The 25345-nt window shown below is 33.5% G+C and overlaps 3 protein-coding genes and 1 pseudogene across 4 annotated transcripts; 2 read left to right on the top strand and 2 right to left on the bottom strand.

The window, feature by feature from the left end:
- The first annotated feature begins 1620 nt into the window (after positions 1–1620).
- On the top strand, positions 1621–2473 carry LOC111387843 (annotated as a pseudogene).
- Positions 2474–3766: 1293 nt separating this feature from the next.
- On the bottom strand, positions 3767–7884 carry LOC111387842 (probable inactive leucine-rich repeat receptor-like protein kinase At3g03770). The gene is made up of 9 exons (XM_023012438.1): positions 7541–7884; positions 7398–7442; positions 5779–7193; positions 5558–5691; positions 5191–5431; positions 4771–4976; positions 4626–4675; positions 4412–4523; positions 3767–4301 (listed from the first exon to the last, which is right to left on the bottom strand). Exons 3-9 carry the CDS (start codon positions 7112–7114, stop codon positions 4020–4022), a joined length of 2361 nt encoding a protein of 786 aa, XP_022868206.1. The 5' UTR covers positions 7115–7193; positions 7398–7442; positions 7541–7884; the 3' UTR covers positions 3767–4019.
- Positions 7885–14790: 6906 nt separating this feature from the next.
- LOC111387818 lies at positions 14791–18369 on the top strand. 2 transcript variants are annotated; one of them, XM_023012409.1, is made up of 4 exons: positions 14794–14933; positions 15627–15900; positions 17399–17635; positions 17958–18369. In XM_023012409.1, exons 2-4 carry the CDS (start codon positions 15688–15690, stop codon positions 18216–18218), a joined length of 711 nt encoding a protein of 236 aa, XP_022868177.1. In that variant the 5' UTR covers positions 14794–14933; positions 15627–15687; the 3' UTR covers positions 18219–18369. The 2 variants fall into 2 exon arrangements, with proteins under 2 accessions (XP_022868178.1, XP_022868177.1); XM_023012410.1 differs by lacking the exon at positions 15627–15900 and having other exon boundaries at positions 14791–14933.
- On the bottom strand, positions 18366–19982 carry LOC111387817 (plant cysteine oxidase 2-like). The gene is made up of 4 exons (XM_023012408.1): positions 19564–19982; positions 19279–19400; positions 19022–19178; positions 18366–18947 (listed from the first exon to the last, which is right to left on the bottom strand). Exons 1-4 carry the CDS (start codon positions 19790–19792, stop codon positions 18652–18654), a joined length of 804 nt encoding a protein of 267 aa, XP_022868176.1. The 5' UTR covers positions 19793–19982; the 3' UTR covers positions 18366–18651.
- Positions 19983–25345: the final 5363 nt, after the last annotated feature.

Raw genomic sequence — 25345 nt, 5'->3', positions numbered from 1 at the left:
ACATGTGAAAGAGGCCCCTGTACATGCAAACCAACTCATTTTCATTTGTCTTGGACAGTTTGCTTTCAATTACAGATGAGTCGCCATCAGCTTTAGGCTTCTGGAGGGCAAAATGTAGCTGTTTTGGCTTAGCTGTGACCTTCTTTGTGCAGACGGTTTACCTTTGTCCTCGAATTTTGTACAATGTTATCATCCACAATCTTGTAATAATATTATTTTACTTGTAAATTTGCAGAGCATGCAAATGATATCTTTTCAAACGAAGTTTGAACTAAAGTAAGCACCTCAAGATCTACAGACCCTCTTGTGGTACTTGAAATCAACACGATTCCAATAGACCACCTCTTAGAGATATTGACATCAGGCTTCATACATTTTTTCATTTTCTTCATCGAAGATAGATGATCCATTGTAATTGTCATTACACAAATTCACAAATTCTTCAATTTCTTCATCAAAAGATTGAAGGACCTTAGCCATTGAAATTCAAATATTCTTCAACTTCTTTGTCAAAAATTGGTAGATCGTCATAGTTCTCATTCAAATCTGTATCCATCGACTTCTTTGAATCAAAAGGAACGAAAATGTTATAATCATGCATCATAACTCTTGTAATTGAACTCCCGAACACTATCAACAATGAATGTGGCTTCGCTACTAAATAATGTAGCGCAGAAGCAATAAAAATAAATATGTACAAACACGTAATTGAATATTTGTTATTCCAAATGAATACCAAATCCCAGTCACTCTCTATTTTTTGTTGATTATTAAGAATATCAGAAATTTAGGCATCAAACTACAAATACAGAGAATTAGACTAGTTGATTTTTAAATATAAAATAAGATAATTTAAGAAATTAGAGAAATCTCAACAATTCAAATTCCACTCAATTGATTGTCATAAGGTTTACAACTCGTATTTGGAATAGTGAATAAATCTAATAATAACTAAACCCTTAGATAATGACTAACTCTAGATAATAATAAAATTAAGATAACGATTAACTCTAAAATGAAATTAAAATTATGAAAATTAAGAGTCCTAATACTAATTAAAGACTAAACTAATCATAAATTTAAATGAAATACATTGATAGAATTGCTTAAATTAAATTAAAATTATCCATATTCAATCATCATTAGTAATACTATAATTCAAGACTTCAAAGAACATGAAAAAAAAATAGTTTTTCACATTAACATTCACATCTACCACTATATCAATTAAATAATTATTAAATGATAAGATAATAAATATTTTTACTATCTCCCCACATTTTTCGATCTTAAAAGCATAATAAAAAGTAATTGCGATTACAATCTCGTTTCAATTTAATCACTCTTATTTAAAAGTTATTTGAAATAATTATTTATTTCAAGTTAGTCATTCTTTTTGCTCGTTACAAATGTTAGCTGATATTGGTAACAGGGGTAAATCTCGTGTTAAATGTGAAATAATGCATATCGTTTGATAAAACAAGTAAGATAAAATGAATGATTTAAAACAAAATAAAGTTTAGGGGTAATTTTAGAATAAATGAAAGATGGATGCCTAAATTGAAACAAGATCTAAATTTAGAGGACTATTGTGTGTAATACCTAACTAAAAACCTCCCCAAACCTTTCTAACCACGCCAGATCCATCACCAAAGATTCATCCCGATTCACCCAAAATGCCACCCAAATCGGAAACACATGCTGCCTCCGCCACTACCGGCGGCACCACCCAATTCGACCCTTCATCCAACTCCATCGATCCGATCTTCCACATCCTCAAGGTACTCCCCTTCTCTTTCCTTCGCCCGCCTCGTCTGCGGCTGAAGCTGCCCACCTTCACTCTGCCCTCCGCAATGACTGTCTACTCCCTCATCCTCCTCACCTACTTCATGGTCGTATCCGGAATCGTGTACGACGTCATCGTAGAGCCCCCTGGCATCGGCTCCACCCAGGACCGATTTACTGGAGCGGTCAGACCTGTCGTCTTCCTCCCAGGTCGGGTCAACGGGCAGTATATTATAGAGGGGTTATCTTCTGGGTTCATGTTCGTTCTCGGTGGTGTTGGGATAGTGCTGTTGGATCTGGCCCTTGATAAGAACCGCGCCAAGAGTGTCAAGGTGTCGTTTGCGTCTGCTGGGGTTGCATTTGTGGTGATTTCGTATGTCATGAGTATGCTCTTTGTTCGGATTAAGATCCCGGGGTATCTCCGCTGAGTTAATATCACATTCTATGTTTCTATAAGGAATTTGATAAACGGAATATTTTCCTTTTTTGGTTTTCAAAGTGTAACGAACCTTTTGTTTAATTCAATACTTATCGGTTAAGTTGGAAGAAAAAGAATTAAGGTTAATGGATGTTTTAAAGTCAATTGGCATTTGGGCGATAGGTTTCAATGTAAATGGTAATACATTGTTGTCAGAGAATGGGATCCTCCATATGTTATGATGACCAGTTGCGCTTGTTTTCAGTGAAACCTTTTTTTGTGTCCATGGTGGCATTATACATGACTTTCATGAGTTCATTTTATGGTGAAGGCTTTGTTTTGTTGGGTAGAGTTAACTTCTGTTTGTGAATTCAATTTCAAAGTTTTTTCTGCTATCAGGGATCAGGTTGTGTTTTGCATTAGATTCTAAATTGATCTGTCATATGAAGCTAGGCATCTGTGTGTATATAAAAGAAAATTCGGATGCAGATTCGAATAAAATGAGCCAGAGAGGGAAAAATATTAAATAAAAATGAAGTAGAAGAACCCAGATTCCAAATGAACAAATTCAAACTTGAAAAGGATCTTTCACATAGGAGAGTTGAACTTTCTATTAGTGGAATATGATGGATTTTTTAGAATCTCTCCAAGAAATGCTCTCATGTCGAAAAATAGTACTCAGAAATTAGACTTGTCTTTATTGCATTGTCTGCTCATAGGCCATGGATATCTCTTGTATAGGGGAGGCATTATATCATCTGAACCCCCCTTAGCATTTTTTGCAAAGCGCCTTGCATTGGCGTGGATTTGATCATATGATCTACTTGTCCTATTTAAAGCTCCCTCTGACCTGTGTAGATTTCCCAGCCGGATTAATATCTCTATAGGTCCCTCGCCAAGAACTCCAGCTGATTTGTAATTTTTCGATTGCCCTAAGGTTTGTAATTTGCTCATTTGATATCAAAGTGAGCATACTGCCCGAGGACATAGGTATCATCAGTCATCAAACATTTCATATATTTTTCTGGTGTTCTCTTTTATCTTGGATCTGGTATTTGGTGTTCTACTTTAGTTTCAATAATTATAGTTTTGTAATAGTTCTGTGCAAGGTTTTACCGACATATGGTATGAGTATTGATTATTTGGCCTGGGATTTGTTCGGATTATATTGCCACTGGGCATGGTGGTTGTTGAAAGATGGCAGGAGTTTATTCTTTGAGGATAGACATGTGATTACTAATGCAAGTTTGAGTTGAAATATTTGCTGGTATCGATATTTTCGTTTATAGCAATGTGAGGTGATTAATCATCCCATGTCAACACAAGTTTGACAATTCTCTAGCAGAAAAAGTTGGAGAAGATGGCTTACTACAACTGGGAAATGATCAAACCATCACATATGTGGTACAATTCTTATATTTATATGCTTTACTTTTACTAGCTTAATTTATACCTTCTTGAACTTCCCCCAGTTTTCTTTAGAAAATGCTGAGAGTTAAATAGAACTTAGGCCTTGTGAGATTACCATTGTACATCTGATCAAGTTGATCAAGACTTGTAACATGGGGATAAAATCCAGAGCTTCTTTTATCTTTGCTAGTGAATAGATTGCCAGCATATAACGTTTATCATTTTGTTTACACTGACTTTGAATCTATGCTAAAATATCGTCTTTTCCCAAAGACTGAAAAAATGGACAAGTTTTCATGAATTTCAATCCATGTCTGGATCTTGAAATGTAAGAAAAAAACACCTGAGAGTGGTGTTGATCCTTATTCTGGTGTAATCCTAAGGAGGGAATGCTATAAAACTTCATTTATTGTTTGATAGTGAGCTTTAAGTGCGAAGATTGCATAGGTGAAATCGGGGAGCCATCACTGCTCTGGAAGTCTCCTCTCGATGCATCCTGGACCTGGCTAGCAAATTGCAAATTCCATAGTACATCTTCGATAGAAGGTCTATCGACTGGATCATTGTTCAAACAACTGCAGCATATCTTGATCATCGTTTTCAATGATTCGTCCGAACCTGATCTGTTGATTACTGGATCAACGGCACTCTCTCTCAATTTATCATCGGCTATTATGCTGGAAAGTAACTGAAAACATCAAAACAGTATCAAAATGCTGTGAAAATCTTCATAATCTCAAATGAACCATGTCTGTCTTACCTGCGAAGATTAACAGAATGACATAGACAATTACATACCTGATCTTTTAGAACCTCGACTTTGTTCCTTGAATTTAATGGTTTCCCCGAAATGATTTCTAGCAGCATTACACCAAAGTCATAAATATCAAACTTGTCCTGATGATTTACTCTGCAACTCAACAATCTCTGAGTTTCAACAAAAGCTCTAGACTAACACTTTCCAATTTGAATGTTAAACGATCACTTTTCTTCGACGAAATTAGGAACTAACCTGGCACTCTTTAAATCGTTCGATCCACTGAGAAAACTTTGGAGATGCTCCTGTTAGATTAAGCAGATTTTAGCATTGAGTTAGTATGTTAAAGAAAAATTCATTAAAAATACAACAGAGAGAAGTTTGAGTTCTTTCTTCATACTTTTCCCATATACTCTCCTAGCGAAGGCAGGTTGTAGCTGCAAATTTTTGCAGCAAGGTTCTGATCCAATAAAATATCAGTTATTTTCAAATTATTTGAAAAGAGACCAGGTACAATTCCCGTATGCAGGAATTGGATACCCTTTGCTACGCCGATCACAGCTGCGATGCGCTGTGCCCAGGTAAGTTTTCGTTTAATCTGCTTCTCTGCCATATAAGAAGTTGAACGATTGCAAACTGTTAGATACAAAATCATAAAGTTAAAATTCACCGAGTTAACACTATCGATCAAGTTTTATTGATCCAAGAATATAAATTCTAAATCACTCATAAAATTAATAGATTCAACAAAGGTGTATAAAAATTTTAAATCATTTGTGACATTAATAGATTCAACAAAGGTGTAAATCTATGGAGTTACCAGATATCCAGCTCCTGAGAGTCCCGTTAGGCACGTATTCAAAGACAAGGAATACTCTGCTAATGCTTGAATCGTCCAAGTAATACTCAAAGCAATGTCCGAGAGAACTGACCAAATGGTGATGTCTGAGTTTGGACATTATTTCTATGTGAGGCATAAAGTGTTGAATGCCGTGGTATCTTTTCATTTTCAGGCATATAATCGTGACAAAGGAGCCATCCTTCAGCTGACCTCTGTACATCTGAGTCAACAAAAGAGATAAACGCCATTTTACCAACATTTCATAGCTTAATGTATAAATGTTAGATTTGATGGACACGAACAGATATAAAAGTTAAGGTGTACTTGCAAAAACTTATTTCCTTACCTGATCATGAGTTCCTTCTCCAATGAAAGTCGATGTATCAAAGTTGTTTGTTGCCTCCTCGAGCTCTTCCAGTGAAAACGTCCTATAAGCAGGAAGGCCAAGTGCTCCTAGCTTTGTTGCTCGGGTTATGTACCCTAAGGCGAGGGATAAGGCGAAAACAAGCATGGTTCAGTGTTCCAAAAAAAAAAAAAAAAGGGGAAACAAATGAGCGAACCCCTTACTTGCATCTTGAAGGACCTTTGAGGTGTAGCTAGTCGAAGCATTCTCTTCTACAAATCTTGATGGGGGTTCATGTCCAGCTCTCTGTGCAATAAAATTTCTGACTACCAAAATGACTATACCAACTACTATAATCGCCACAATAATTCCTCCGGTTACGCTTAAAGCAAGAGCTATTTTGGAAATTACTTTTCGCTTCTCGTGATGAGGTATGATTCCCACAGCTAGAGCCTCGTTTTTACAGAACGAAATCGGGTGCTGATTATTATCTCCTGTTACCAAACAATTCCCAGCATATAACACTACCCTATTCCTGGAACCTGGACGTAAACAACTAGGCAATTTTCCAGTCAACAAATTTGAAGAGAAGTTCACAAAATCGAGATCGGGATTACAGGGAAGATCTTCGAAAAGCATGCCGGTGAATTTGTTATCTGCTATATTGACATAAGCAATCGATGGTAGGGATAGCAAGGAAGCTGGAAACGGTCCCACAAAACGGTTGGACGATATATCTAAGTGCTCAAGTTGATTATAGGATTGAACTTCTTGTGGAATGCCGAATGTGAATTCATTTTTCCTTAACACAATCCGTTCAATCTTATTACCAACTGCGGGAAATCGAGGGCCAAGAGCATTGTTCTCCAAATCAAGAATTTGTAGGTTAGCCAAACTGCTAAGATCAGGTACTTCACCGGAGAATTTGTTATTCGACAATGCAAGGACTCTGAGGTTTTCCAAATTTCCAAGTGAATCGGACAGAGACCCGTATAAAGAATTGTTCTTCACACTCAATACGGCCAAAGCTGAAAGCGATTCCAGGCTCTTCGCAAGTCCACCAGTAAAGTTATTCCTATCGAGTATTAGAGTCTGAAGGCGTGTCAATGAAGAAATTTCAGGCGGTATAGTGCCATGAAAGAAATTTGAAGTCAAGTTTAGTATTTCTAGCGATGATAAACGTGTAAGTTTACTAGGCAAAGAACCCCATAAACCAAGAGAAACCAATCTTAGGACTGTCAAACTCGGAAGCATAACAAGTGTAGTAACAAAGGAATCAATGGAGAAATTATTGGGTAATCGAGGAGCCTCCTCGTCTCCTATAATGTGCAACTGAGTTATGCTACCTTCGTAGCATACGATAGTCAGAGTCGAGTTCGGTTCCATGTTGCAAAAATCTGTGACATTATTCCAACTTTTCAAAAAAGGTGGATAGTTTAGAAGGTGTTGAATCCTCAAAAGGGTTTGTGTTTGTGATGATTGAAATTGCTCTGTGTAGGAGACTGATATTGAGAGGACAAGCAAAACTAGAAGTTTTATATGGCTTAATTTTTCTGCCATCAGCTAGAAACTACAGAGGTATAAAATTTATTAATCAATAAATTTGTGAATCAGAACTTGGATACTCTCCAGTGAAAGCCTGCATTTGTACGAAATATAGAACAAATTAAATTTTAAAAAAAAATTAATCAAGAAACAATTTCTGGATTATTCTGGGTTTTAACCGTTTTACAATTTCTTGAAATAGAATGTCTAAATTGGGAGAAGACATGTCTTGTAATAATATGAGAAAATCACAAAAATAAGGATCAATATACAGATGAAATTCAGCAAATCCACATACCTTTATCCAAGTTTAATTCTCCAAGAACAATTTCTGATGAATTACCTTAAGAATATCAAAAGGCAAAAGATTAAACAAAATTAGAACTGTAATACCCTTCTCAAATGAAATGACTTGATGTACTTCACAAACTACTCAATTACCTTCAAATGAAGCAACCTTAAACTTCAAATTAGGCCTTCATAACTATTTCAAGATTCTCAAACCTTATATTTTTCTACTTGAAAACCTGATTTGTGGGATGAATAAATTAAAATTTAGATATGAAAATTTACAATTGACAAACGAAGACAACTTAGTGACATGGGTTTTTTGAAGCTCTTCAAGGTTTAAGTTTAACCGACAGTAAGCTTTATAACAGTGCTTTTGAAGCTTTATTGGGCAGGGACTGAACTGCAAAAGGAAAAGGAAAAGAAAAAATCATAAAGAAAGATTCCAGCTTAATACAACCTTTATTCTCCATCTATTTTCGTGGGGATTTCATATTTCTTATCTGCCACATGGGGACACCATCAATTTTCATTTGAAAAGGGCTGCGGTTTTTTTTTTTAAAGAATACGAATTTTCTTTTGATTTTTTTCCCGCATGGTACTATAAGTTCACAGTGAAATAAATTTTCAATGAATAAGGTTCCACCTGTACGTGCAGCCTTTACAGGCCTCACAAACCCCTCACTATGCAGGGGTGAGGCCCCACATGATTTTTTTTTTAAATTGTGGGGCCCACCCCACATTTGTCTTACCTGGCAAGGACCTGTGAAAGAGGCCCCTGTACATGCAAACCAACTCATTTTCATTTGTCTTGGACAGTTTGCTTTCAATTACAGATGAGTCGCCATCAGCTTTAGGCTTTTGGAGGGTAAAATGTAGCTGTGTTTGGCTTAGCTGTGACCTTCTTTGTGCAGACGGTTTACCTTTGGTCTAGAATAGACATTTTAGTCGGAGTCGAACATTTCGAACATTTCGGAACCAACAAAGGATCGTGTTGACCTTCTCTTTTGCACAAGTGACGTGGCTAATAGATTTCGAGTCCTCTTTCGTCCACACGATCTTTTAATTTTGCACACTTGGACAAATCATAAATCGCACAAGGCCTTTTCCGAAATGAGGGAAGGCGGCCACATACACTCTGTCGATTAAGTTAGTTCAATATATGAATGAAGGGATGTAGGCCATGCTAAGATGTGAGTCACTAATTAACTCAAATCGGATTCAGGAGGATATCAATTAAACATAAAGAAAGCAAGATTACGCTTTAGATGTATAAAATTGCTTTACCTCCAAATGAAACAACGTGTGAGCTTTTATAGCGATGGAGAGAGAAATGGTAATCGTTAGATGAAGTAATACATATCGTCATCTTGACGGATGAAGTCTTCTCTTAAGTGTCACTTTATCAACCTTGGGTTGACAGGCATTTAATGATTACGAAAGGTAGTCATTCTAGTGCCTAGGTTTGACCTTGATTTGTAGACTGGTGATTTGACTTGAAGTGTCGTTGTAGTAAATTTTCACATCAATCAATTATGGGTAAATCTTGTACGAAAGATTTCCTTAGAGGATGTGATTTGGAAGATTCCATTTGTAGGTACGGAGGCTATAAGCCTCGTACTTCTTTCTAGCATCGTACATGACACTTCGGCTCAACCAACGAGTGTCAACTTAGACATGGCACCTCATATGAATCACCTCAGCTACCTCGTGTGGCCTCACTTCAGTCAAGTGGGAAGTGGAATTGAGTGCGAGTCTTGCTGATTTGCTTTAGATGGATATCATGTCGGTGATGACCTAGTGCCTCTTCCCTAGAGGCTTAATAGATCGGATTCCAATGGTTCTTGGTTCTTAACCGAAACTACGGATTCTCAATGCTGGGATTGAATTTGCTGTTTTTGTGTATATATTACAATTTATTAACTCTGACCTGATTGTATTCAAAGGAAATAATGTGATGGAAAGAAAAGTCTACAATGTTGATTATTGTATTGTTTTCAAATGAATAAAATTATTATTTTATGTTGTTTTTAGTATTTGTAGAATCTAGTGCATTAGCCCCCTGTTTAAATATACGAGTTAATTTCGCAATTGAACACTAATATTCCAGTGAAATTTTAAAATTGTTTAATCCAAACGCTAGTCTTAAGAGAGAAAAACTTCATGTTTAGCCAAAACCTCAAATTACTTCCTTTTCTCTTCATATATAATAAGCCCTTGTTTGAGTTCCATTCTTCTAAAAAAAATACATTGTTCACCAGTGTTTTGATATCATTTCAATCACAAATTTTTTAATAAAATAATATTCCACGTAAATTCAAAACTTTTCCTTAATTTTTAACCACACATTTCACGTCAATACACTATTTTAAAATTCATTCTTTCTCCCAAAATGAGGCTCAAACAAGGGCTTAATATGTTAACACGTTTAAATATAAAAAATTTAGATAAATATAATGTTAGATTCTCCAACTTTGTAAATAATATGATTTTGGATCCTTAATTATTGAGATTTTAAGTATCGAACCTATATAAATTTGTGAATCTGGAATAAAAAATATCAGCATAGCTTTAAAATTGCAAGTGACTTGAAGTTAAACATTAAGTGATTTTCTCGTAAGGTTTAAATCATGTGAAAGCCGTGTATCTAAAATTAACTATTTTCGTTATGTGGGGACTCAAAGTCTCACTTTTATAAAATTGATGATCCCGAATTACGGTAAATTAAATTTATTTCAATATTCTAAATCTCACTTTTAACAAAATAAATTAAACCAAGTAATTATCTCAAGTGATAGTTATGATCTCTCACTGATAAACATGGAGAATTTGTGCACAATTTGGATGAAAACATTTGAATGTTATATAAATGTTAAAACCATAAGCATATCAATGTAGAATTCTCATAGAAATACCATTAGCTTGAACTTAATAGTTTTCGCATCAGGTCAAAATTCAATGGGTATTTTAAAATAATTGAACCGTCATAAAGTAATTGAGCTGCTTGGAGAACTAATTACCATCTATTTGTATTACGAAACAACACTTGATCAAAATAAAGCATTTTTCTATTATTTAACACCATGTATTATTAAGCTTGTGATTTCATCTGAAAAAGGTCGACCTTAGTAAAAGGTTTAACATAAATTGTTATACGTTGGCCCATATTTTTACAGTTATATGATGTGAGATTTATCTATTAACTTATTCTCACAAGACGATGGCTTATTCAAGATTCTTGGTCGTTTGAATCTTTGTTGAATTAAACTATTTTTTTGAGCTTAAAGGATCTTTAATACTATATTAAAATTTGGGGTTCCATCTTATTATATAAAGCCAATATCATTAAGAGCAGTAGCTTAAACCCTTATATATTGATTAATATTTTGGTAACTAATTGTTATTGGATATATTCCTTAACATATCCCTCAAGATTTGGGAAACATGTGTGCTCATTTGAACCTTAATTGGATCAAATTGCTCATTTAAATTTAATGTGCTTCGATACCACATCAAAACTTGAATTTCCATCTCAAATGGTTCTTAAAAACGAGTAGCTCAAGTTCTTACATGTATATTTATTTCATCATTATTTGCTATGAAATTTATCGTATCAAATTCTTTCTCCAAATGAATAAATATTGAATCCCTAATTAATAATGAAGGATAATTAACACATAACGTCCATACATTTCATTTTTTGACATTTTTACCTTTATTTACACCCTTGATTGCACAAAAATCCTTATTTTGATTCGAAGCGCTCAAGCCAACTTTGAGAAAAAATGGAAATTATACATTCAGAAACTTTTTTGTGATCTCCATAATTAGTTATTCACTTTCTTGGTATTGAACAAATACTCATAACGAATCTTCCCTAGTTCTGAAAATTTTATGTTGTTTGGCATCACCTTTTAAATTATGGACTTTGCTTCAGGGGCCACAATTTTTTAATTCATGTGGATGTGGACCCCACAACATATGAGTGGACTGTGCACCATGATGTAAACCATGATTATAAATAGTTTAACCTGAAATTATTGACTATAGATACTTTGACGACCTCTTGATCGTATTTGATATTGTTGCTTGGCTCACGTATAAGTTAAACTTTTATACCACCTACTGTTACAATTGCATTCTGGTGCAAGTTAGATTTTTTTATGTCGTACTCACACAATGCTTTACACATTTTGTACGTCATTGTTGACTTCTTTGAGATGAAAAATCATTGTATTTACTTTTATCGTTTGTGATATTATACGTTGTTTTTAGTTTTTATTACTTAAATACAATATAGTTTTTTCTTTATTTTGCTTGACTTAATGTTAATGGAGTATATTATTTAAGTATACATTGAATGTAATTTTAGATTGTCGCAAAAATGGATAGATTTATGATTTCTATTTAACCATACTATTATATTCATGAACTTCTTTGGTTAAATAAATATATAGAATAATGATAATTCGTAATTCGATAATTAGGTAATATTCATATAATCACAAAGTTCAATATTTTGAGGGGAAAAAAAAGGAAGAAGAAGAAGAATACTTTGATTTTTGTTAATTAATGAATAAATTAATATGTCATCAATTTATTGATTAACTAATATCTTGATCTATTTCAAATTAGTTTATGCACGGATTGTCATGGTGATTTTCTTATGATTATTCTTAATGATTAAAAATTTAAAACTGCATATGTGAAAAAACATGATTATGCAAAAAAATCAATGTGAACCCAATCCAATATCCATGAACATAATATTCGACATGAAAAACTCAGGTTGTTGTTCCTAAAAAATACTTAATTTTTAATTATATTTTTTAAAAATAATTTTCATACACCCGTTTGAGCCCCATTAATTTTCATTACATTATATTTCATTTTTCTTTATCTTATTTTCAACCACACAATCTTCCATAAAATAATATTATACGTAAATCGAAATTTTTTCCTTTTTTTTCAACTACTCATTTTTCAAAAAAATACTATTCCACCCATCAATTTTTCTACGTAATGGGGGCCAAACAGGGGCATAAGTAAGAACCCATTTGGTACTGATTAAAATTTGATTTTAATCTAAGTCAAAATCAAACAATTAACATTAACTACATCTTTCATGCATCTCACAACTTTTCAACCACACATTTCTAAAACTTCTAATACAATCTACTAAAAAATTCAATTTTAATCCCCACCAAACACCATCTAAGTTGCTTTTTGACAATAAGCTAAGAAATAATTTATTAATAGTAAAACTTTTTACTTAAAAGAATAAGAAATATTATATTATTCTAACATCTTTGGAACTACAAAACTACTCTTTAAGCCAATGTTTGGTTTAGATAAAATAAAATAAAATAAAATAATAAAAAAAATTTAAAAAAAAGGATATTTTTAGTAGATTTTGACAAAATTTGAAGAAACATGTAGTTAAAAAGTCGTGAATTCCATTAAATATATGATTAAAATTAATTATTGAATTTGATTTAGATTTTAAGAAGTTATTTAGGTAAACCAAACAAGGTTAAATTTCACTTGGGTAATTAGCGAAATACCGCCTTAACTTTTAGTAGTTTTGTGCAATACTGTATAATGTTTCATTTTGGTGCAAAATTTTTCAGATCAGACAACCTTTGCGTCATACAACAATATCGTTACTTTCCATTACTTTTTTCATTAAACTGACTTGTGAAGGCCAAAACCAATAAAACGTCCAAGGATTTTTCATCTCATAATCTCCAAAATGATTCAAAAAATTCAATAATCCACCAAAAAAAAGATAGAGAACACATGAGAAGTCTCTGGACGTTCTACTGAAGATTACGTGTGATATGCTACTTAACAACATGGGAGAGGAATCGGCACTTCAATAGAAAAACCACAATCATCCACCAAAAAATTCAAAATCTTTCCTCAATTTTTACATCGAAGAATCAAGGAGAAGTTGTCGTTCATTATTGTTATGGTTGTTATCGTTGTGGACTTCTTTTAATTCTTTTTTGGTTGTTGGTTTTGGATACTAGTGTTGAAAATTATATTTGTTTTTCTTTTCTTTATATATATATATATATATATATATATATATATTCTGTTTTGTTTTCTATTGTGGATTCTATAGGTTAGGGTTAATTTGCACAAAGTTTTACAAATGCAGGGTCGATTTGCATAAAATCATTGGAAATCTATGTCAATTTGTATACAAACGTTTGGACAAACGACCTGATCATCTTCTTCCTCTTGCATCAAAGTTCTACATCCCAATTTAAATCAGCTTATCAAAAATAGAAAATTAAAACTTAGATTAGATTAGAACGCTTCATTATATAGTACATGAAAAATCTAATACAATAAACCAATACGATAATGGTAATAATACCTTATGGATAACTCACATTGACTCTATCAAATATCAATCATATAATTAATAGTAAAACAAAAAACTAGCTTTAAAATCCAAACTATAATTTCAAGGTTTTAAGAAAATCTAGCTCATGTCCTATTTCTCTATCAATTCCATATATAATGTATGGACATTTTCAGCATTTTGGTGCCTTGTGTAAAATAGCGAGATGATGAGAAGAAAAACACACTTGAACGTTTTATTGATTTTGACATTCACTAGACAATTTGAAGGAAAAATTAATAGATATTGATGATCGGTTTGTGTTATCCGATGTTTGATTAATTTGAGAATATTACATCAAAATGAAATACATAGGAATGGCAATGGAGATGGCCGAGATTAGGATGGTCAGTTTCACCTCTTGTCCTTTGGGTATTTTTGTCTCTTTACCCCACTCAATACCCGGCTAAGGCGGAGTAGGGTTTAACGCTCCATATTTTTATTTTACATTTTTAATATTTTTATTTGGTGAAAATCATTTTTTTTTTCAAATTGTAAAAAAATTATGTTTTCTCTAAAAATAATGATGATTCTTTTTTTCATATGTGAGGAAAAAATTGTATTTTGAACTAAATTTTAAACGGGATGAATAATGGGTAGGAATTATGTTCTTTGTACCCGCCTTGCCTTGGAATAAAGGGTAACGTGTCCCATCTCGTCCCTTTTCATCCTGTTTCCATTTCCATCCGTGTACTCAATTAGGTGGAGAATCTTCATCCCATTCGAGATAGGATTCGACAATATCAAGTATAACAATTTTTTTTGCAACCCCAAAAACATTTGGGCTGCACGAAACCACAGAAGTTTAGGAAGTATTTAGTGAGTATCAGTGATATGTCATATTAATTCGTTGATAAATAATAAATTTAATTCAAGTATTAAAATTCACAAAATGTTTATCCATCAATAAATCAACATAACACATCCTCCGTACTTGGGGCATAAAATGAGTAATGGTGCTTGTTAGATCATTTCTAATACTGAATATTATTTCTGTCGATTTCCAATTTTACCAAAACCAGAGCAGCCCTAGCCCCACCACTGCGACACCCTCTCCTCATTTCTCCTGTGCAAATTTCCCCTTAGGCGCAGGCTTATCTATCTCTATTGTCGGATTTACATGTTGTTATCAAGGTAACAAATTTCAGATTTATCGTGTAGAGCTTGATTTTAATTTAACGATGGGTTCGCCGTTATAATTTTTGTTCCCTGCTCTACTATTTCTGTGCTGTATTCATCAATGGAGTACCTGCACTATCTTTTTGTTCTTTGGATTTAGCTCATTACAGTGTGATTTTGATTACTTGTATATCCTTGAGGGAAAAAAGACTTCTTGTGTCACTCCAGAAAATATGTAAAGCAAATAAAACTAGTGATTTTTAGCTGAGTACAAGGCCTGCTGGTTGATCAGTCTGTATTGGCTCATTATATTGTAAAGAAAACGAGAAAAATCCTTGTGTTCAAACATCCCTAATCAATTGAGATGGTTATCTTTTATTTCATGTTAAAAAAGTTTCAAATGGGAGACTGTTTGAAATGTTAGGTATACACTAGTTTTATAATTAACCTTATCCAATTAGTAAGCTTGTGATAGTATTTAAATGTTTAGCTGCGTCCGTCTTTTGCTGGCTAATTATAGCTGATGGTTAGTGTTGGTACTGGTGCTCTTCGTGGTTGAGCGTGATGAATGACAGAAAAATGCATCTTAAAATGTTCAATTAATTTCATCTGGTTGAAAGTGATTCTACAATTTTAATTATGTTGAGACTTTGGTTTCTATTTTATGGACGCAAACTTAAACTAGTTCCAATGCTGTTGGATGTGCAGTCAAATTTTAACAGCAAGAACACCATAACTGGTAGAAAGTGCAATACAGAGCGACACCCAGATGAATTGTATGCATATCACTGCCTGCCATCCTTGTTTAAACTCTGCATCTCGAGCACAGGCTTTGCTGCTTAATAAGAAATCCACATGGTTTTCAACTTACCCAGGAACAAAACTTCTTAAGATTACCCTGAAACGGACCTCTGCCACATCTAGGCACCAGCGCTCCGCACCTATATGTTTATTTGGTAGTAAAGGGAAGAGTGAAAATGAGGTAACTGACTCCTTGAGATTCTCTTTATTTGTCTATCAAGTATTTTTAAGTTGTTATATAAGAGATAATGTGTTTTTGTGAGAGATTTGGAATTAAAGTTTGCAGGACTGATTCTATGAAATTTTGGCTGATTACATTGATTAGTCCTCAACGGTTACCATTCTGGTTGACTTTGATTTTCTATTATGCTATCAAACTAACTGGCTAAAATGTCTCTTGTTTTAAGTTAATCTATACTTCTTTTCTTGACCATGTCATGACATGTAGACCAGCCAATTGCTGATGCAGATTTTAGTTCTAATGCTGAATTGGAGACCTAGCTTGCAAATGGTTCTGATTCCTGTGATTTGCTTGATTAGGAAGTTTACCTTATTGTAGTACAAAAGTCCCTATTCAAGGTCCTTTCTTCCGTTAGTTCTGCAACATCACAGCGTGAATCCAGTCTTTAGAGAAGTGTGTTCTGCTAATATCGCTGCTTCAATATGTGGCTATTAGTTGGCATGTTTATATTGTTTTGTTATAGCCTTTTCCTAGATATGATTGAATGGGTGAATCCTTGAGTTCTGTTTTAATTGATCTTTTTCTTCGGTTATGGCTGGTTTCCCTATGTCAACTGTTCTTCCTTTTTTCTTTGTTTTCCTTCTCCTTTTTGTGTATACATGATATGCTAGGAACCTTATAAAGCGTGAACCTTTCACTTCCAATGTTTGTTACAATTGCATTGCTGCTGTGTCACTCTGTGGTCTGATTGCAATACAAGAACTGGAGATTGGTAGTGTGCCCAAAAACATAACAATATGTCTTGATCCAACTTAGAGAACTTGCAGAATGTAAAAGACTACCTCCACATTAACTGGGAAGAGGTGTAAAAGTATGGTTCAGTTTTTGTCTATCATCAGGGTTTGCTCTAATCTTTTATTGTGGTGAGTTGAGCATACATATGTATATAGAAAGATGTCAGTGTCACTTTCTTCTTGTTTGCTGATCCATCCATGGCCTTGTTCAGTAAATATTGTCTTGAGGTTGATACTGTACTGTTTATTGTTGATTGTTCAAAAGTGAAATGAATCTGAAAGCTCTCTTTTGCTGCTGGCAGTAGGAATCTTGACAACTTAAATTTTTCAGCTTATTGTTGCGTTATAAATTGTTTAACTGAGGTAAATCTTCTCGCCCACTAAATTTTGTGAACAAACAAGTTTCAGTATCAGTTCCTGTCTAGCCTAGACATGATTGAGTTCATTTTTAACTTTTAATTGATCAGTTTCTTATATCGAGGCTGGTTCACCTGTTCCAAATGTTCTTGTTTTTTTCAGGGTATACATGCTTGATAAGAACCTTACTAAGAGTGAATCTTTCACTTCCTAATGTTTGCTAAAGTGGTTTTTTTTAATAATTGTTTCATATTCCATTTCCTTCTGTTGCCATTATGAAATTAAGAAACCTATGAACTGATTTCTTTAGGATAATGTATGAGCACTTATTATTAACATGGCACCAGGCTTCTCCATGGAAATCTCTCGAGAAAGCCATGGGAAATTTGAAAAAGGAACAATCAGTTGAGGACGTATTGAAACAGCAGATTCAGAAACAAGAATATTATGATGATGGAGGCAATGGTGGAAAAACTCCAGGTGGTGGTGGTGAAGGTTTTGGTGAATCTGAAGATGAGAGTCTTTCTGGGATGTTGGACGAGCTTGTACAAGTAATATTGGCAACTATTGGATTCGTGTTTCTGGTACTTTCTTCCTTCCATCTATCCCTCACTATGTGCTTGAAAGTGCATAAATATATGGCACCTAAAATACAGCCCACGAGCCTGTTTACATTGTCCATCCAATTGAAACTTAGTTCAAGTCTGATTCAACTTAGCCACATGGTTTACTCTTTGTACTAATACTTGCAGTGTTTTTTCATATTTAGGATGAGATTATCCACTAAATCATTACTTCAGTCATTTATGAAAATTGGAATATTTTCCAGCTTAATCTATAATGTGCTCGTAATTTTTTGTTATTCATTCCTAAAGTTGACACATCTGGTAATTCAACTTTGTTCAGTACATTTACATCATCGATGGTGCGGATATCACTGTATTAGCTAGAGACTATATCAAGTTTCTGTTTGGAGGACAAAAGAGCTACCGTCTAAGGCGTGCCATGTATCAGTGGAAGATGTTTTTTGAGATGCTGACAGAGAAGGAGGAGGACGATGATTCATATTGGCTTGAACGTGAACTACTTAATACCCCAACGTGGTATGATAGCCCCATTAAGTATAGGCGTCTCGAGGCTTATCTGGATTCAAAATCGTATGATTGATATCAAATTCTTGCTAAACTTTCCCTTTTGTTTAGTTTTGCATTTGAGTTGGGCAATGTGTAGAAAGTTGTCTTATTTTTTGCACTTATCATACTAATATGAGAAACTATGAAGAAATAGTGACAGGCCGTTGTGTACTTTTTGAGATTGTCAAAATATGATGCATATTAAATGTAAATACTGGTACTGATCAATTTACAAAGGGAAATTCAGAAATGATCTCCTGCCCACGGTATGCAGGATTTATAATGCTCACCTGCGGATTTGGCAATGCCGCCTTAGCAAGTCAAACTTTTTTTCTTTTGAAAAGTCAAAGAAATATGGCTTGACCATTGATGTGGCGACATCACGTTAGTGGCGAACAATTATTATCCTGCCGGCTATGGGCTGGAGATCAACGAAATTTATTAGAAGGAATACAATATCGAAAGAGCTAAGTAGTGAAGTCGATAATTTTTGGCCCCAAATACTCAATTCCATCCATTTCTGATTCGTTGGGCATTTCAATCTCCTCTAACCATCCATAACCATCTCCACCACATGGAGTGTCTCTGTAATACGAGCAATCGCGGCCATCGTCTTTAGAGTAGGGAGGTCCCATAACATCAAGCACGGCGCATGGTGTTACTGCTGTGAATTCGTGTATATTTCCTCCAGAAGTGGGATATAGTACAGAAGTATTGCATCGGGGAGTGAATTCTCTGTTCGCTTTCATTCTTGCCAGTCTCGCTGCAAATCACACTCGAGGTTAGATTCTGCAAATTCAAGTAGGATGCGAGAAGTGCGTAGAAGAGATAACTCACGTCTCGAAGGTGAAGCTAGATTATCGGAATTGAGAGGATCGACCCAGTCGTACGCTTTAATGTTCATTGTCCCTAATAGAAGCTTGGTGAAAACAGTCATCTCTGGATGGTTGTGGAGAGGTATGACAGCAGTTGCAGGAAGAAAGAAAATGCATAGCTGGAAAAGATAAATAATGATTATGGCATGAATGTGCCTAAGATCTTAAAAGTTCTCGTTTAAGATTGTTGGAATTTGCCGTAACGAAAAGAATTCTTACCGAGAAATTTTCACATTGATAGATGGTTGTGAAAGTAACTCTTGAGCTCCCTTCAGCCACATCCTTTGGTTTAAAGAATTGCAAATTCATACTTAGCCCAACATCTTCTGGCTTCATACCATCTAAACATCAAATAAATAATTTTTTTCTCAATACCAATCAAATAAAAAATCAGTTCCAGACTTCAGTCAATCTAATAATTCACAGCATTCCCAGTTCAAATTAATGGAAAATAAGAGCAGAATCAACAAATAATTATAATAGAAAACACCGTGCAATGCTCACCAAGAATATGGCACAATTTCTTCACATCACGGGCAGAAGGAACAGTCCCAAGGCCTCTAAAAACCTCTCGGCACGATTCAAATAATCTCTGCAGAGTCATCGAAACCCTCGGCATAGGCCTCTTCAGCGCAATTCTCACCTTTCTCTTGAATCTGTTCTTCTTAATCACCCTATCAACATGCCCAACTGCATCTGGTCTCCTAATTTGGTTCATCAAACTTTCCGTCATCGAGAAAATTCAAGGGAAAATGGGTCGTTTATGAAGATATTTTTTCTGGGTTTTCTCGGTTACCGATCTGATAACAAGATAATGGGAATCTGAGGAAGAAAAGTCAGAATAAAATAGTTGATTAGATTGAGAAAAATTGGAGAACAGAGGAGGAGATATATATATGCATAGTAGGATGAGGAAAACTAGGGGCCATGGTGGTGTTTGAAGATAGATTTGCATACTATAAAGGGGAAAAAGGGCAGTTTGTCGCCTTCCCGCCCCTAAGATTAAACAAATAAAAACTACCCATTCTGGGTGGTTTCACTTTCAACCGTCCATTGGATTTGGGTTGATTGGATTGGATGAGTTTTGCGATATACAATTATTTTAATAATTCAACGAGCGTCTGTCATATTACACTTTAGTTCGATTCCAATAAAGTAATTATACTTTAATTTAATTTTAATTAAAATAATTTCATCTACTTTAAGCCACGATAATAGATGACGTCAAAAGCAATAAACTATGATTGTTATGAGTAATTGTTAGTTATTGGCATGAAATATATACAATTTAATTAAAATAAATTAGGGCGTCAGCTATGGTTTCCAAGTCATCTATTTTCGTCAGTTCAAGTAGCGGAATTAGACAAAGTTATCCCATTAAAATTAAATCAATGTGTAATTTTCATGTGGCGGTTCACAGTAAATTAAAATAAATTAAAATTAAACTCGAAGGAAATTTAAAAAACATAATGTCTATGGGAAAAAGGAAGATTGTTGGCCGTTGGATTTAACAAAAGAGTTGGCTTTTAATTTTACTTTTCATGTGGCGGTTCACAGTAAAAAATGATTCTAAGACCTACGAAGTACGAAACATAGAATAATAAAATGATGTTTTCATATTATATATGGAAATGGTGCATTTATACTATATTTTAATCCTTTAGAATTAAAATAATTTTAGGGTCTGTTTGATTGTAAAGATGGAATTGAATTAAATTGAAAATGAATTCCATAAAATTGAATTGGCTAAAAATTATTTTCCTAAAAATTATAAATTATTTTGTTTAATTGGTATAATTTTTCACTTGAAAAATGTTGAAATTTTGAATGTTGAAATTTTGAATTTTTTGGTGTTCGTTTGATTTTGCTTTTCATGAAAATTGTCGACTAAATGGATAATTTTTTTTTTTTTTTTTTTTACAATTGTTGATAGATTTTGTTTCCATTACTTATAAAAATAAAAAAAAATAATAATAATAAATCAAAAATCAAAAATCAAAAAAAAATCAAAAATCAAAAATCAAAAGCTAGAAAACCAAATTCCCACCAAAACCACCATTTCAAGGAAAAGGCACATGTATGGAGGAAAATGTGGAAATTAGATTCCCTAAAAAATTTAGCAATCAAACACCACATTTTAGTGGAAAATATATCCAATCAAACATGGCCTTAGAGTATTCGCATAATTAAAATATTTATTTAGTCCTTATTTTAAAAAAAATTGCTTCACACGACATCTTGTGTATTTTCTTTTCACTATCAACACACAAATTCGAAGGTTGATTTTTTTAGAAAAACCACTTGCATCATCATCAACCTTAAAGATCATAATATAACAAAATATTTCTATCTACACAATTTCGTCTCTCGATAAGCATTAATAACCCTAAAGTATTGAGAAACTAAGTCTCAAAGTATCCCATATAAAAGGGATTCTCGATATTTAAGGAGTAAAAGAAATTCAATTATTGCTTATTCATGCCGTTTAATAAAGAAAAAACAGGGAAAGGGATCCAAAAAAATTAGAATTGTAATATAATTTCATAACCGCCTGGGCACAATTTGCTTAATTTCAATCGTACTTTATAAATATTACTTTTAACTCATAGTTTTTATCAATTGTAAGAGTTTTCTTTCGCATGTAAATGTACCCTGATGTATGTAAATACTTATTATGGTTTTTCAACGTTTAAATATCTGTCACTGTCACTTAGAATTATATTACTTGAGATATTACAGGAGTAGTAGGTATCCATGTCTCCTATAAAGCTTTTTGGTGTATTGATTCCACCAATCAATAAATAAATTATTTTTAATGCTTTCCAATCATCCCGAAAGCTTGCCTCCTTTTTTTTTTTTTTTTTTTTTTTTTAGATGTTCGAGTTTTGTCCGACTAATTCCAAGGAGTGACGGCATTCCCTTTTAGTTCATCACTTAGGTCATTTCGGATGCAGTCATAACTTATACACACTTAAGCCAGACATTCGGGTTGCGATTTTCCTTCTTGTGAACTCCCTTTTACGACGTGCAGACGAGACCTTGAAAGGACGATAAAACATACTATGACCTTGTTTGGTACACATTTTTTTAAAATATATTTTTCTCTCTCTTCTTTTTAACCACACATTCTTTGTTAAAATAATATTACACAAAAATAAAAAAAATTTCATTATTTTTTAACCATACATTTTCCATCAATTTACTATTCAAAAATGCATTTTTACATAAAAATGTCTCCCAAACACCCTCAACTTTGTTTCCACGAGATATCTGTCTTCCAACATAAATATTGCCTTTAAGCAACCGCGAGAATTCGAACCTCCAATACTCCATAGAGAACTCACCTCCAATACTCCATGAGAACTCACGTACTTTATCACTGCGTCATGTCCGTGAGAGCTTTTCCTTTTCAATAACTGATCGTAGAGGAGGTGGAATGTCGTCTAATAAAATATATTATTATCGGACAGTACTCTTTTGTGCTATAAGAAAGCACCCATGACACATGGACCCGCAAGAAATGACTAATCAATTAATACTCATTTTTCACTATAGTTGTGGAGTCCTATAAGTGAATTCATATTACAATCCAGCTAGATTACAGAGTGATGGAGTAGTACAAAGTACTGTAACGTGACAATAGATAATGTTATGGCATGTGATATTGATTATAAATGTGAAGGTGATATCTCATCTACCGTCATTCTTACATATCACTCTCCTCGTAGTCGATCCTGAGATTTTGGATCATCTTCGCAAAATCTATAAGAATGTCCATCTTTAATTTTTATCATTTTCATCTAATCTCAAATCTTCCATATGATTTGGTTAATGGTCATAATTATCCATTGAAGTTTCAAGTACATGTTTAGTTTTTTTTAACAATGTATCTATTGAGAACAATTTTTTTTAAGATTATATGTCCTTGTTTGGTGCCCATTATTTCAAAAATATATTTTTCTTTAATAAAATAATATTATACGCAAACCCAAAATTTTTCTTATTTTTAACTACACGGTATCTATCAAATCATTATTTCAAAATACATTTTTCTAAATATATATATATATATGGATTCGAACAGGAAATAACTCTTCACTTTTTCTCGTCCATTAGAAACTTTTCCAAGAAGAAGCCATTAATTGAAAAACTATAAAAAAAATAAAAAAAATTTCTCAAATATATGTTGAATTTAAAAATGCCAATATATCACCTCGCCCTTTGTTTGGGTTTCATTATATATTTTTTAAGATTTTACTTTTTAAATTCAATATATTAATTTTAACTATACAATTCATAAGTTTACAAATACCACCAACTTATCCATCACTAATTTCATAAAACGTAAAAGCTAAATGAAAGAACAAGAAACCCAAACACAAAGCCTTATTCGTGCCTTTTTCTTTAAGCTCTTTTTTGGGCTTCATTTTCATGAAATTTTAGGAAAAATATATTTTGAAATAGTAAATTTTTGTGAATGTGTGGTTGAAAAGTAAGGAAAGTTTTTCATTTACGTATAATATTATTTTATTTATAAATGTATTTTTGAAAATGAATTTTTAGGGTCCTTATAATTGCACCTTGTGTGATTTTCTCGCCCAACTCTAAATATTTCTCCATGGATGGCAAAATGTCACGCCCCTTCCTGTGATGCTAGTAAATCGAGTCGAGGACGACAGCCATTAATTGAAAAACTATAAAAAAAATAAAAAAAATTTCTCAAATATATGTTGAATTTAAAAATGCCAATATATCACCTCGCCCTTTGTTTGGGTTTCATTATATATTTTTTAAGATTTTACTTTTTAAATTCAATATATTAATTTTAACTATACAATTCATAAGTTTACAAATACCACCAACTTATCCATCACTAATTTCATAAAACGTAAAAGCTAAATGAAAGAACAAGAAACCCAAACACAAAGCCTTATTCGTGCCTTTTTCTTTAAGCTCTTTTTTGGGCTTCATTTTCATGAAATTTTAGGAAAAATATATTTTGAAATAGTAAATTTTTGTGAATGTGTGGTTGAAAAGTAAGGAAAGTTTTTCATTTACGTATAATATTATTTTATTTATAAATGTATTTTTGAAAATGAATTTTTAGGGTCCTTATAATTGCACCTTGTGTGATTTTCTCGCCCAACTCTAAATATTTCTCCATGGATGGCAAAATGTCACGCCCCTTCCTGTGATGCTAGTAAATCGAGTCGAGGACGACTAGCAAGGACAGAGAACACCACATTCTTATTTATTTTATTTTATGTTATTAAACTTAATTGTAGTTAAAAATAATAAATCAATAAATAAATGGGTGTGACATAGTGTATATGGTCGCCCTACCATCCCTTGTTGTGTCGGTTGAGAGGTAGATACATACGGGTGGAAGGAGAGGTAACTTGATATGTTGAACCAACACTATTTTAGGGTCAATAAAGATTATCACGATAGAGAATAGCATCTTTGAAAAATTGGCACTCAATCACCATAATTGTTTCAACAGTTGACATGAGACTCCACTTTATGGATTCAAAAATCAAAATCGTGACGTTTCGAAGTTAGATGTGTTATCATAAAGACGAACTAAGAAAAGGCAAAGTGAGTTACTTATTTCAATCTTTTCCTTTAAGTATATCTATACACCGCTTGTTTATTACTTATCACTTCACGTTTTTAAATATGTTACAAATTGGAGTAATGTTACATACAATATATAAAATACAGATAATGTGTGTATTATGTATGTATTTGAATATCTAACTTTGAATTAATGGATCTTAATCATAAGATACTAAATTTAATTATTAATAATTAGAAAAAAGTAATGATATTCATCTTTCAGTAAAGCTTTTCAACATTTTAAGCTCCTGTTTGAGCCCCATTTCTCCACGTTAAAATTACATTATTTACAAATTTTCAACCACTTTCTTTGACTGAGGTGGGAGCCACATCTGTGAACTCTCAGTTATCGGTCTGCAGGTATCCCATTTTTCAAAGTGAACGTTACTTGCCAAATGACAAAATTCTCCCCACATGGCTACACCACTTTCCCAATCTGCCCCTTCCCTGATATTTGTAGCCAAAATCACGAGTTTCTCTCATATTTCGCACTGTTTCGTTTCCATTCTAAGACGACCCCAAATTCAATCGGTGCAGTCGCCGGACAACGCAAATACGACGACGACGTCAACGTTATGGTACCATTTAACTCGCCTGGACCAAAACCCCCTTGACGACAAAGTCGATTATCTGCCATTCTGCCCTCCGGCGCCACGAAGGTCTGTTG

Source organism: Olea europaea, unplaced genomic scaffold, assembly GCF_002742605.1.
Source record: "Olea europaea var. sylvestris unplaced genomic scaffold, O_europaea_v1 scaffold428, whole genome shotgun sequence".
In the NCBI taxonomy this organism is placed as follows: domain Eukaryota; kingdom Viridiplantae; phylum Streptophyta; class Magnoliopsida; order Lamiales; family Oleaceae; genus Olea; species Olea europaea.
Note: the sequence above shows the minus strand (reverse complement) of the source record. Positions and strands in the feature narration are given on the sequence as shown.